Here is a 13,430-nt window from a genome sequence, read left to right on the forward strand (position 1 = left end):
TCCGTGTCATTTTCCAGACTAACTGGCAAAACCAGAATTCATTCAATGTTCATTTTGCTTAATGTCTGGCCAGAATCATCGGTCTTATTCTGTGGCATGTTGAGTTGAAGTCAACATGAAATCAAAATAAACAAGTTTGACTTTCTTAATACATGTTTTTGGTCTTATTGTGCATGATGTCTGTTGTTATAGTCCTTCAAAATCTAAATGTTTCATCACAAGCTTCCTCTGCTTCTGTAACTTCCAATTGCTCTTATTTTTCAACCTTTATTCATTCATTTGTCAAGGCAAAAATTAAGACCTGTCCTATATTTTTGTTCTCAATAAATATTCTGTTTCACTAAATTCTGTTATTGAACTAAAATGATCCCTTATTGAAACAAAGCTGAAAAAAATAAAACGTGAATAGGAAATTGGAACTTAGAAAATAGAATAGACTTAGAAAATAGAAATAGAAAAATGAAACTTCAACTTAAATGACTAAAATTACTAAAACTGAAATAAGCTAAAATTAAACTAAATAGAAATATTTTTAAAACTAATAAATTACATAAATTGTAACAAATTACATTTAAAACTGAAAAAAAGCTACTTCAATAAATTAATAAAAAATAGTAGACTGACAGATGTAGACAGACAGACAGACAGACAGACAGACAGACAGACAGACAGACAGACAGACAGATAGATAGACAGATAGATAGATAGATAGATAGATAGATAGATAGATAGATAGATAGATAGATAGATAGATAGATAGATAGATAGATAGATAGATAGATAGATAGATAGATAGATAGATAGATAGATAGATAGATAGATAGATAGATAGATAGATAGATAGATAGATAGATAGATAGATAGATAGATGGCACAAAAACATGTGGTTGGTGACTGTATGTCAAACACACAGTCTGTTCCTCTGGGCGGGTCTTCACCAGAATAAACTGCAAAGTAGAGCAAACTTTATGCTGATTAAAAGTCTGGCTCCATGAGACTGTGTGTGTGTGTGTGTGTGTGTGTGTATGTGTGTGTTGGACATTCCTTCTAAGAAACCATCAGTGTTTTTCATTCGTCAGTCTCCTCTTGAGAGCGTCTGTGAATAATATTCAGGTGTTTGTGTATCTACACATTCCAAGAGTCACTCGTCCTCTCTTTCTGCCGCTCCCTCTCTCTGAAGTGTTTAAACGAGAAGAAAATCAACTGTACAAAGGAAATGAAAAAATTCAGGGAGGCTTTTAGTGGTCTCTTTGTTTGACCGTGTGTGTGTGTGTGTGTGTGTGTGAAGGGAGGTCCTGATTTGCCACTGAGAAAAGTATGAAAAGCCTTCAGGGGGATTTCCTCTGAAAGAAAGACCTCCTCCTCCTCTTCTCCGACCCTTTACTCGCTCTCGCTCTCGCTCTCTCTCTCGCTCTCTCTCTCTCTCAAACACTTTACAGTCAAGACAAAACGGTGCACGACAGACCGCTTGACACTTAGCATTTCTCAGCAGACGTCGTACTCTTGTACAAACTTGCAATAATAACTTACTAAACAATGGCTGTAATCCACCGCAGTCCAAATCTACCTCACTTTACAAACCGGACACCATGGAAGCACCTCTGGATGTAAGACATCATGGGAACGCTGCCATTACACCTCCAGAACTAAACTGGGAACTTTTCTTTGTTGGAGAGACAGACTTTAGGATGACAACTCAGTAGCCGAGATTCTGTCGTCAAGATGGTAAATAAGACTCGTTCATTTCAGTTTTTACACACATCGTCTGTGTTGTTGTGCCACTGACCCACTGAACTGCTGATAACTGGAGAACTGAGCTGATGGGGTTGTGGGTGACCTTTAGGGGCATTAACATTCATTCATTAACATTCATTAACATTCATTCACAGCATATCACAAAATGACCTTTTCACACTAAGAAAATCAGTTTCTGCAAAAGCTTCTTCAACCTAACAGGAAAACGTTCTCAGGACTTTCACTGTAAAAAAGGGATCAGTTGACTTAACTTAAAAAAGTGAGTAAATAAACCATGCGTAATTGAAAAAATTAAGTTATGTGAACTTAACAATTCCACATGGCATAACTTAATTTTTCAATATGTATGAAGTTTGTTTACTTAATATTTTTAAGGCAATGAGTTTCCTCACTTTTTTAAAGTTAGTTAAGTCAACTGATTACCTTTTACTTAACTTTAACTTCATTTTTTATTACTTTAACGTTCTGGCAAGGTTCTCTCAAGATTATGAACAAACGTTCACCGAGTATTAGAAATAGAATTTTAGTTGAAAATGTTTAATAATATTTTAAAAATGTAACCACAGAAACATTTATACATCGTACATTTTTCATGAAACGTTTTTTAAATGTTATTACTTGTTTCGGAATGTTCCTTAACGTTCGTATAACCAAGAATTTGTTTATTTTATTTTTTTTGAACATTCAGAAATAACGTTTTCATGCGTAGTGGGAACATTAGCAAACCGTTCTCAGAACTTATTTTTGTAACAACTAAAACTCGATAAAATGAACATGTCGAAGTTTCAACAATTAGTTACAAACAATATATTCTGGAAATAACTTGACCTTAAAGTTGTGTCCAAAACTGACTTTCGTTTTTGCATTCAATCGATTCTAGCATTGGTGTCACAATGTCTAATAGTAGAATAATATTAAGTTATAATATGTCATTTCCAGATTTGTTGGCAGATTTCTGCACTACACAGTGTGAGCTTCTCAACTACATGACCCAGTTTCAGCGTTTGGTTTGTTATGCCTCTCTGAATGACTGATGGTGTTTGGCTGAGAGCCGAACAACCTCCACAAGCGTTATGTTGTGTTTTATTTGAGAAAGGCAGGTGTGTTTAATCTCTGATGCTGCCATCATTTACACAGTGACAGGTACAGGAGAGCAGAGCGAGGTGTGTTTTAGGGCAAGTTTGTGGATTCACACAAACCTTTGGAGTTCATGCCTATGAATCTGCAGCGCATATAAAACACTCCTTTAGATTATAATATCAGTTATATTCATCTATCAGTTCACCAGTGTGTTCCATCATGTGCTGATTTTCTGCTATTTGTTTGTTACTCTGCCAAAAGGAACCATTGTTATTAGAAAGGCCAGCTCCATTGATTAAACGTTTCACGACTGGCATTCAATGAGCTTTGAGATTAAATGATGATATACTACTGTTCAAAAGTTTTTTTTTTTTTTTTTAATTGATCATTGATAACTGAAATGATTGATTTCAAATAAATATGCATCACAGTTTCCACAAAAATATGAATCAGCACAACTGTTTTCAACATTGATAATAATCATAAATGAGCAGCAAATCATCATTTTAGAGTGATTTCTGAAGGATCACTGAAGACTGGAGTAATGATGCTGAAAATTCAGCTTTGATCACAGGAATAAATTACACTTTACTATATATTCACATAGAAAACAGTTATTTTAAATTGTAATAATATTTCACAATATTACTGTTTTTACTGTATTTTTTAACAAACAATTGCAGCCTTGGTGAGCTGAAGAGACTTTTAAAAACCTTTAAAAACTTTTGAACGTTAGTGTAGCTGAAGTGTGAGTTCAAAAATTGTAATGTAAAAATTTCCAAAGAAAACTACGTACAAAGTCTTGTATCAAGACTGGTGAAAAATTGAGCATAGATCAAGTCACTGACTGAAACTCATTGAAATACCAGTAAATGCCTCCCTAATTTTTGTTGTGCCATATTTTCTTATGTCAAAGTAAAGGGTGAGCGTGCTGAATAAAATTCCCTCACCAGTGACGGTGCATTTTTAAACATTACAGTAATACATGGGTTAAAATAACTACGATAAATACAAACATAGATGTGTTCATGTGACTTGACAGGTTATAATGTATACATCCAAAAGTGTTGGGACTTGCTGTGAGATGATTGGAGCGTGGAGAAGCTGCTCACCTGCACACTTGTTTCCTTGTGCAGTGGTTAAACTGACCGTTCGACAGCTGCGCTCACTATTAGACCAAACTCTCTCATTCACACACATAAACAACAGTCATGCTGTGCTCGGGCCCGTTAGCACCTCTCAGACACATCGACAACACACACACACACGTCATGGGATTAGTGTTAAACTTAGATTCCGGTGTTGTCTGCCACATTAAGTCTTTTAAAAAACGTAGTGAAATGCTTTGCCGTCTACTTTCCACCGATTTCAACATAGAAACGTAAAGTTTATTTTTTATTTTTTATGTACATCTTAAATAAATCTTAAATAAAAAGAAAAGAAATGTAAAGGATATCCGCATTAAAATATCCAAAAAACCACTAGAACAATTTTATATATTTTGTTGACTTGTGTACTTACTAGGGGTGTAACGGTTCACAAAATTCATGGTTCGGTTCGATACGATACAGTGGTGACACGCGGTTCGGTATGTTTTCGATACAGCAAAAAGAAAGAAATGCCAGAGAAATTTCCTTGATTTTTAAATGTTTTATTTATTTATTAAAACTAACATCATAAAGTATGATGTTTTTTTTATTTGAACAATGATGGAGCTATACTTGACTCTTCTTAGCAGCATATAAAACAAAAACAGCTCCTTATAAAAAAGATTAAATGTAATATTGTACTAGTTACAGGCTAAACAAAGGTTTATTTTAAGTTTGCAAGGCACCAGATTAACATTTGAGGGCAGCAATTTTAATGTATAATGTCGAAATAATAACAGAGAAATGTGAATGCTTCTCACTAGATCAGCCTTTCTCAAACTTTTTTCAGTCAGGGCACCTTTCAAAAGTGCATAAAATCTCAAGGCACCCCAGTGTAAAATATAATTTAAAAACACTGCATAACCCAAATGTAAATGCAAATGTCCTGTTTATTTAGACAGAACAGTAATGAACAGAGCATAATACGAACTGTAAATAATAATAACAATTTTATAGCACCTTTTGGTATATTGTGGTCAATAAAAAAAAATATTTGCTTATAATTAACATGACAATGTGTACAAAACTAAAGTGGGCTAAATTCACGTTTATTTTTACGTTTCTGTCAGTCTGAGGTGTTGTTGCTATAACGCGTTGCTATGGGTTGCCGCTGCGTCACTTGCGTCAAGTTGTGTGTGTCTTGCTTCGGTCTTGTGAGACGGATTTTTATGGTTAATTTTATATACCGTATTTTCCGCACTATAAGGCGAACTTAAAAGCCTTTAATTTTCTCAAAAAACGACAGTGCGCCTTATAATTCGGAGCGCCTTATACATGGATGGTGAACAGTGGCGTCATGCCCATTCAAAGTGAGGGGGCACGTGCCCCCTCAGATTTTTCCTCCCTGATAATTTTTTATTTCTTCAGTCTTGTTATAATCAGATTCAGCGCGTTGTTCATCTTCAATCCGCAGCGGTGCCGAGCAGAGCGCACGTCAGAAACAGAGGACAGTGTGTGTGTGTGTGTGTGTGCGTGCGTGTTCATCTGAGCCTCATTGGTCTGTCACTGCTCGTCAATGTCAGAATATTTGAGATGACCAATCAAATCAAAGTAGGCGGGCTTTATGTTCACAGAAGCTGAGCGCGAATTTTAGCAGTGAGACTCGACGCTTCAGTGTACAGTCAAGTGCGAGATGTAAGCAGCTAAACTAAACATTTCATATTTGACAGTTTTTTTAGTTCATAAACGTTAAACGAATGACAAAAATAATCGGGCACACGAATATACTTTTGTCTAATTTCGCCATTTTGAGCTGAAAATAGGCCTATGTAACATGACTCGTAATGTAGGCTAATAATTAGTTTACTGTCATTGTGAGGGGAAAAGACGTTTTCATTGTTAGGCACAAGATTAATAATGAATGTGTACATATTGAGAATTAATATAGTACAATTTGTAGCCTTAAGTAAATTAAAAAAGCTCAGCTTTAGGAGGGGAAGGCAAGATCAGGAGACTGAGAGAAAAAGAAAGAGTGATGGATAAGAAGTGAGAGCAGGTATTGACAAATAATCTGCCCACTGACATGGTTTTAAAGCTATTTCTTATCCTTTTTTTGGCCTTCAAACGTCTTGAAATGCACATATCAGAGAAATAAAAAATTTGAACCCCCTACCCACCTCAAATTTAGGACCTCTGTGATTATAAAGCCCTGTCTACGGCCCTGTATTAGGCATAAGATCAATAATGAATGTGTACTGTGAATGAATTTAATAAACTTAGTTAGGCTACCTAGCTTTCCTAGTAGCTTTCAGTAAATAAATTCGTCTGAGAAAATGATTCATAAATCAACCTATCAGTTGACCCTATGTTTACTTTCTTCACTGACAGACAAAAATGAAAAGCCTATCAGTCAAAGCTCAACTTTAGGAGTTTTTTTGGCCTTCAAAACATCTTATAATGCACATATAAGATACACATATACTTTAACTTAGTCCTCAGATAGAGGAGGGATGCTGCCAGCTCCGTTAAGGTATTTCTGTCCCTCCCAAACTGCATTGAAATAGTATGTTTCGCAGCCAGAATTAAAAAAATTTCAGGGGGAGAAACCCCCTGACCCCTCCTAACATGATCCATATCACCCGTCAGAAAACAATTGCAACGTCTCAGATTGTGCCCCCCCAGAATTTTGGCTTGCATGACGCCCCTGATGGTGAACACACGTTCACCAAGACGGGGAGACAGCGCCGGGCGACTTACGCCACTATCTGCCAACCCAGACAGCAAGCCAACATTGAATAAACATTGTTTTTCCATCTGAATCATCATTATGGTTGATATCGAAATTTCAATGCAAAATTAATGTTGAATCACCATTACCCTGTCGATGAAAACCTGATGTTATTAATGTTGATGGCAATGATATTGGAACAACATTGATCTATAGTTATCTTTATGATTGATTAAGCATTGATATTTGGTTTACCGGGCGATCACTGAATGTGTTGAAAAGTCATTGATTTATAGTTGACCGGGAAACGACGGTGTTGTTGAAAAGTCATCGACGTATAGTTTAGGGGGACATATGATTGAAAATGCATCGATATGTAGTTGACCGGGAAATATGATTGAAAATCAATAGATTTTTGGTTGACCGGGAGATCAACCTTGTGTTATACCAACGTTACTGCACCGGACACAGCTCATTTCTGGACCTGGCACAAGCGTAAAGGTAAGCTTGCCTAATGTTTGATATGAATTTTACTAAATACTGTTAGGCTGATCGTTAACATGATGGTCGTGTGACGTTAGTGACCGACGCAGTGCTGCAGTCACTGAAATAGATTTTTGTTTTACCACTGTGTAAAAATCTGCCAAAAGTAGGCTAGGCCTACTTTGTAGTTCTCTTCTAGGTTATAAAATTAGCAAAACCTCCGAGTCCAGTCTATTTTTGTGATATTTAGCTCAAAATACATGTCTGTAGCCTACCCATTGCTTGTGTCGTGAAATCTATTAACACAGCACTATTTCTTCTGACCGCCGGAGAACACCGACGGAACCAACGCTAGCAGTGCTCCACCTAGCGCTACCCACAGAAGTGACCGCGGCGGGCCAGAATTACACAGAAGACATGACTTACCGGTACTTTACTTTTTCCAATGCAGAACTGTCTCGAGTTGTAACTGGGAATGCCGATTAGACCATCTCGTCGTAATACAAATCCAAAATATGAATGTACTAGTAACTTACTTATGCGATATCACGATTTTTGCGCGCACTGTTATAGCGCCTGACAATCAGGCCTGGCGTCAAGGGGGGAGGGCTTTGCCCCACGTTACATACTTCATCTCGCGGCACGAATGTACCAATACAAATAAATATAATCTCCTGTTTAACTTAGGCCTAAATGCTAATTTTTTGTATTGTGATTTTATTTTCTGTTAGGTGCTCTTACTCAGATGGGGACAGCCACCGTCACCCAATTCACATACAGACCGGGCAAGAGGGACTGGACGACACAATATTCAGGCGTCAGAGGACATTGAAGTGTAAATAAAGAGTACAAATAATTAAATAAAAAGGCAAAAATAAAAAATGAATTTGTTTGTGTGGTGTGTTCAGTGTTAATACAAGATTTGAAATGTTCCATTACTTTTTAACAACCTGGCTGTAGCAGGCTATTTAATTTATGGCATTTAAAATTAACATTTAAAAACGATTGAAATTCCATTGAAATCACGTTGATCCTTAGTTTAGTTGAAATTTCAACATTGTTTCAATATTCCTGATAATTGAAATACCATTGAAATTCCGTTGATCTATGGACAGGATTTCAATGTTGTTTCAATATTAAAACAGGGTGCAAAATGATGTAGAATCAACATCAGAGTTCGATGTTGATTCAATGACTTAACGTTGACAACGGAATGTTGATTTAACATAGTTTCAATGACTGTTTGCTATCTGGGAATGGATCGTGGATGCCTGGGCTGATATATCAGTCTTAACTGTGATCCGAGCTTTCACGAAGGCAGGAATAATCTCTTTATCCTGTTTTCGGTCGAAGTCCACAGTAGTTAATTGTCGAGTTCGCGCGCGCGATCAAACCTCCTCCGTGTGTTCAACATCTGATTCGGATGAACTATCCATTTGAGCTGATATTCTCAGAACACCACACAGCACCGTCATCGGCTGACAGCTGACAGTCTGAGTCTCCACTGTTGCTAGTTACCAATGATCGCGCGCGCGCACTCGACAATCGCCTACTGTGGACTTCGACCGAAAACAGGAAGAAAATACGGGTATGTGAGCAGCTGGCTGAATAAACATCATTTTTATTCATATGTTTCACATTTACTGCAGTCAGATTCACCGTGTTCACTCATATGGCTGTGCACTTGTAATGACACATTAAGGTTGTTAAGAGGCTAAAAGCAGGTTTAAAACTTGCCCCGTATAAGTCAACAGGGTGCAAATTTTAAAAAGAGGATAACACGTAGGCAACACCGTATTTTTTCCGTATATATTTTCGTATATATATTTATCTAAAATGAATTTACAATTTTATTAATACGTTCATATGTTTAAAAAGAAGAATGTATTTATGTAAATATATTTATATATGAAATGTCAGATTTTTTATTTGATTTTTTTTTTTTTTTTTAGCCTACGTAATTTTTTGGCGGCACCCCTGACACAGTCGGGGGGCACCCCAGTGTGCCGCGGCACCCACTTTGAGAAAGGCTGCACTAGATCTCGCAGAGATGTTATTACTTCTGTTCCAGATCGGCAGTTTCGTTCCGGTTTCATCACGTTTTGCCATCTGATGTTGGGGAACGTTGTGGTGGTCGCGCCAGCGCGAATGCTAAAAAGATCTTTGTCGGTAGGAGAAATGGTCCAACGAATCGTTCCGGTTTGAAATGCGTACCGAACCGAAAGCATCGTACCAAACGGTTCAATATGAATACCGTTACACCCCTAGTACTTACATTATCCCAAACGTTTCCAACAATGTTCAAGTCAAGAGAAAGGCGACATTTTATGGCCTGTGTCATTGTGTTGCCTGTTAATGGCGTCATATCCCGCCTAGGTTCAGCTAAACCACTGAAACACAGTACGCTTCTGAAAAAATCAAGCCACAGATGTTTGTTTTGCACATTCTTCATTGCCCACAATTATTAATTATCATTTGCAGCAGGTTCTGTCACCAAAGATAACCCTATAAAACGTAAACGAAAGGTGAATGCAACGGCTTCCATGATTCCACGCTCCGTCATCAAGCTACTGTACGTCTTAGTTATGGTTCTGCACTGTAAAAAAAATTAAGATTAAGAAATTAATTTTCTTAAGAAAATTAAGAAAAAATGTTTTATTTCGTTGAGCTAACCGCAATGCATTCTGGGATCGGTATACAGTACATGTGATAAACATTCGGCAAAAGAAGGTACGTTTTGGAAAAGCCTTTGTGTAAAAACATCCTAAATCTTCATCTCCCATCATCCTCTCCGGCTCACACCGGCACTCACTTCACCATTACCCGATCATCATCACTCACCATGTTCAGCTGTTGTCGCCTTGTCTTCCTATTTCATCTGTGTATTTAAGTTCCTCATTCTTCTCTGTCGGTTCTCGTCAACACTGAGTTGTAGTTTTGGTACGTTACGGTTTATATTAAATTCCTGTTGTAACTTCATCCTGTCGTCTGAGGGCGCTCACTAAGTTTTGGAACAAAACTCCAGATTTGTTTTGGCATACTAAGAAGTTAGTGAGTTACAGCCGTTGAAACCCTGTGATGCCTTAAACTAAACTAAAATAAAAAGGGAATGGAAAAGGTTTTTCCTGTAGTAAACACAGCAAATTTAACTATTTTACTGAGTGTAAAACCCCGAATCTGACATGTCATAATTTTTATTTTTTACAATCAAAACAAACTGGACAGAGATGTTTTAAGAATTTTTTCCAAAGAAAGCTTGAGAGCATCTGACCTCGATGACTCGAGCGCACAAAGAGAAATCTGATGATTTGCGTCTGTTTTCTGTTAGCATGTTGTTCATCATCCAGATGGTCCCGGACACATGGTGTCCTACAAAACATATCGGAATGAAAGGGATTTTCTGAACAGCACAAACGCTGGATTGTCTGATCCCAGACCAGTAATTTTAAATCCAGATTTTTAGGGAGTATCTGCCAAAACTGTCAATTCTTCCTTTCACGTTTCCACCTGACGCAATGCTCCAATAATCTGAAGTTCAGGGAAGCATAAGTGATCCGAGCACGTCTAGAGCCGTGGTGTGTTCACGGTCTTTTGTGTGCTTCGAGATGCTAATATTTATTTTGGAAACAAGTCCCAAGACCCTCAATCAAAATCCAATGAAATATGATATCCGGGATCATTTGGAGTCAGTTTTGCGGTCTTGGATCCCAGCGAGAAACCACAGAGCATTGCTTCATCAGCAGGGCATACTGGGGGGAAAGTCAATAAAATACACGAGCTGTGAAAATAAGTTGGCAGCGTGCAGAGACAGACGTGTTCACGAGACCTGCGAATGTCAGAGGTGATTTACAGTATGGCCGTTTAAGGAAATAAATGCACAAGTACTGCTAGAGTGTCTGTGAAAGATTAATTTAAACATAAACTGATTAAAAAAGGGAAGACAAAAGAAGCAAAGACAAAGCACATCTACACATGTGTTCTGTCAAAACTAAATCCCATTATAATCAGTGGAGCCGTCTACACTAGAAGTGTCAATTGCATCTTTATGCATTTTTATTTATCCCATTAAATTATTTTATTTAGTAATATCTGCATGTCTGCAGTGCAAGAAATGTTCTAAGGCAATTTATTCATGAGCCAACGAGAAGCTTGAGCAATGCCAACATCATTGGTTCGATTCCCAGGGAAAGAACTGATAAAATGCACCTTGATTGCAACGTAAGTTGCTTTGGATAAAAGATTCGGCCAAATTCATAAATGCAAATGTATTTAAATTTGGTCTTTTCATTTACATTTCAATATTTTGTTTCTCGATATATACATACACAGATGCAGCAATACTAAAATCTAAAACAGCACATGCAAAGTATATTGAGCATTTTTAAACAACCAGATTTCATTAAAAAAAAAGAGTATTTCTGCCATGATAACATGCCGTTTTGATGCTTCCAGGCTCATTGTTTGCTTCCAGACACTGTGTTAGGGTGTTCTAAACTTGTTTCGATTACAGATTCCTTCATGTACTTTTACTAGTGAACGCTGTTTACTGGTTAGACAATGACACAAGAGGAGAGCACTTGGTTTCACTGTGTTCCTTTAAGTATTTGTCCATTTGGATTCACCAAAAAAACAGACAGAACAGCACTTTTGTTTGTCTGCAAAGCATGGATTGCAAAAGATGCAAAGAATGCAACAAATGCATAAAGGAAATTTATTCTGGGCCACAAAGAAATGCATTATAATGTAATCAGCGTGACCAAGAACATGCAAAGACATAAATTATATATTACATAAAAAGTGCTAGTGTGAAAGCAGTCTTAAAAACCAAATTAGAATCAAAATACAATAGGAGAACCTAGGTAAATCATGTTAATGTTAATCTCTAAAAAAGCAGAGGAAAATTACACACATCAGCTAACTAAGAAGTTGCTGCAAAAAAAAAAAAAAAAAATTTATTCTGAAAACCGTATTCAAACTAGTGAGTAAACCGAGGAGTAGTAGTCAGATGTTGTAGATGTTTGTCCGATGAGAGTGAGAACGCTCCATTGTGCCAAACTCCCTCTGTAAGGAGTTAAACCACAGTGGCAAAGAGACAAAGACAACGCTGTCCTGAGGAGAGGAGGAGGAGGAGGAGGAGAAGGAGAAGCAGGATCACAACTTACTGGAATTTGACAGCTGTAATGAGAGACTTTCCAAAGCTGACAGATGATGAAGAATCGTGTTCAGGTTAGATTAGTGTTCATCTCAAGAGTGCAGATGGACTTTCTAACTTCTACCACTTGTACTTTTAACATGCTCTTTGTGCTACCCTGAAGTGATTACAGAGCTTGAAATGAGGGTATTGAAAAGGCTCTTAACAAGTCAAGACTTATTCTTTGAGCAAAGCAAGGATGTATTATCAAACAATGTTTGGTAGTATTCTCCTATTGCACCATTTTTTGCATACGAATATTTCTTCATCCATGGGAACTTTTGGTCCTATGGACTTAAACACACTTCTCACACTCTCTCTAGTATAATTTGTCAACTAATAATGTGCAAAAGTGAATATGCATGCATGCAAATTATGTCACTGACATTTACAGGTCATACTAGCCATGATACTGCCTCTAAGTGGATTGACGATTCATGGCAAATTACAGTCAAAAATGGTCTTTGCACATTGCATGCACAAGTTCGCCACCCCACACATGCCTGAAACCTACTTGTACGAAAGTTACAATCCTCCTACGGCCTGTACATATGACTTTGTAGTACACACATAAAAATATTGCATATAGCACTGATTGGAAAACACCTAATATTTTATCTCAAAGCTTTACTGACACTGTTGTGACATTGGTGAGGAATTACACTAACCTGTATTAGTAATGCGTGCCTTAGCAAACACCACTAAATACAAGGCTTGTGAAAAACTGTTTGTTTACTGTGCATGTATGAAATCATCTTATGCCTCAGAATTAATGACAGCTGAGTTTTGGTGTGTTTCAAACATTAGACTGAAGCTTATAATTACCTGTTGAGCTCTTGTGTGATTAGATAGACTTGTGTGCTGCCAAATGAAAAGTTCCTTTATGTTTTTACAACAACTGTATATGTTTAGATTTAATTGAGAGTTGTCACGCCAAAACTGTAAAGCTAAAATCCTGCAGGTGAAGACAGACGGCATTATTTCTGTAAAGTGCTTCAAATAGTTTCTACACATGGAAAACTGACCCTATTAACATCTCCAGATATCAAATGAGCCTTCAAATTAACGTTCCAAAGTTCAGCCAAGGGCTTCGTCTATGGGTTAT

General features: G+C 37.2%; 1 protein-coding gene across 2 annotated transcripts in view; it reads left to right on the plus strand.

Annotated features, from left to right (window-relative positions):
- Window positions 1-1,439: 1,439 nt before the first annotated feature.
- quo (quattro) overlaps window positions 1,440-13,430 on the plus strand; it is a 71,214-nt gene continuing 59,223 nt past the window's right edge. For both annotated transcript variants that reach the window (XM_056266056.1, XM_056266057.1), the window contains exon 1: window positions 1,440-1,725. In XM_056266056.1, the coding sequence (XP_056122031.1) occupies window positions 1,723-1,725 (3 nt within the window). In that variant the 5' untranslated portion in view covers window positions 1,440-1,722. The remainder of the gene's footprint in view (window positions 1,726-13,430) is intronic.

The sequence above is a fragment of the Rhinichthys klamathensis genome, unplaced genomic scaffold (genome assembly GCF_029890125.1).
Source record: "Rhinichthys klamathensis goyatoka isolate OS25496 unplaced genomic scaffold, OSU_Roscu_1.1 h1tg000244l_1, whole genome shotgun sequence".
Lineage (NCBI taxonomy): Eukaryota > Metazoa > Chordata > Actinopteri > Cypriniformes > Leuciscidae > Rhinichthys > Rhinichthys klamathensis.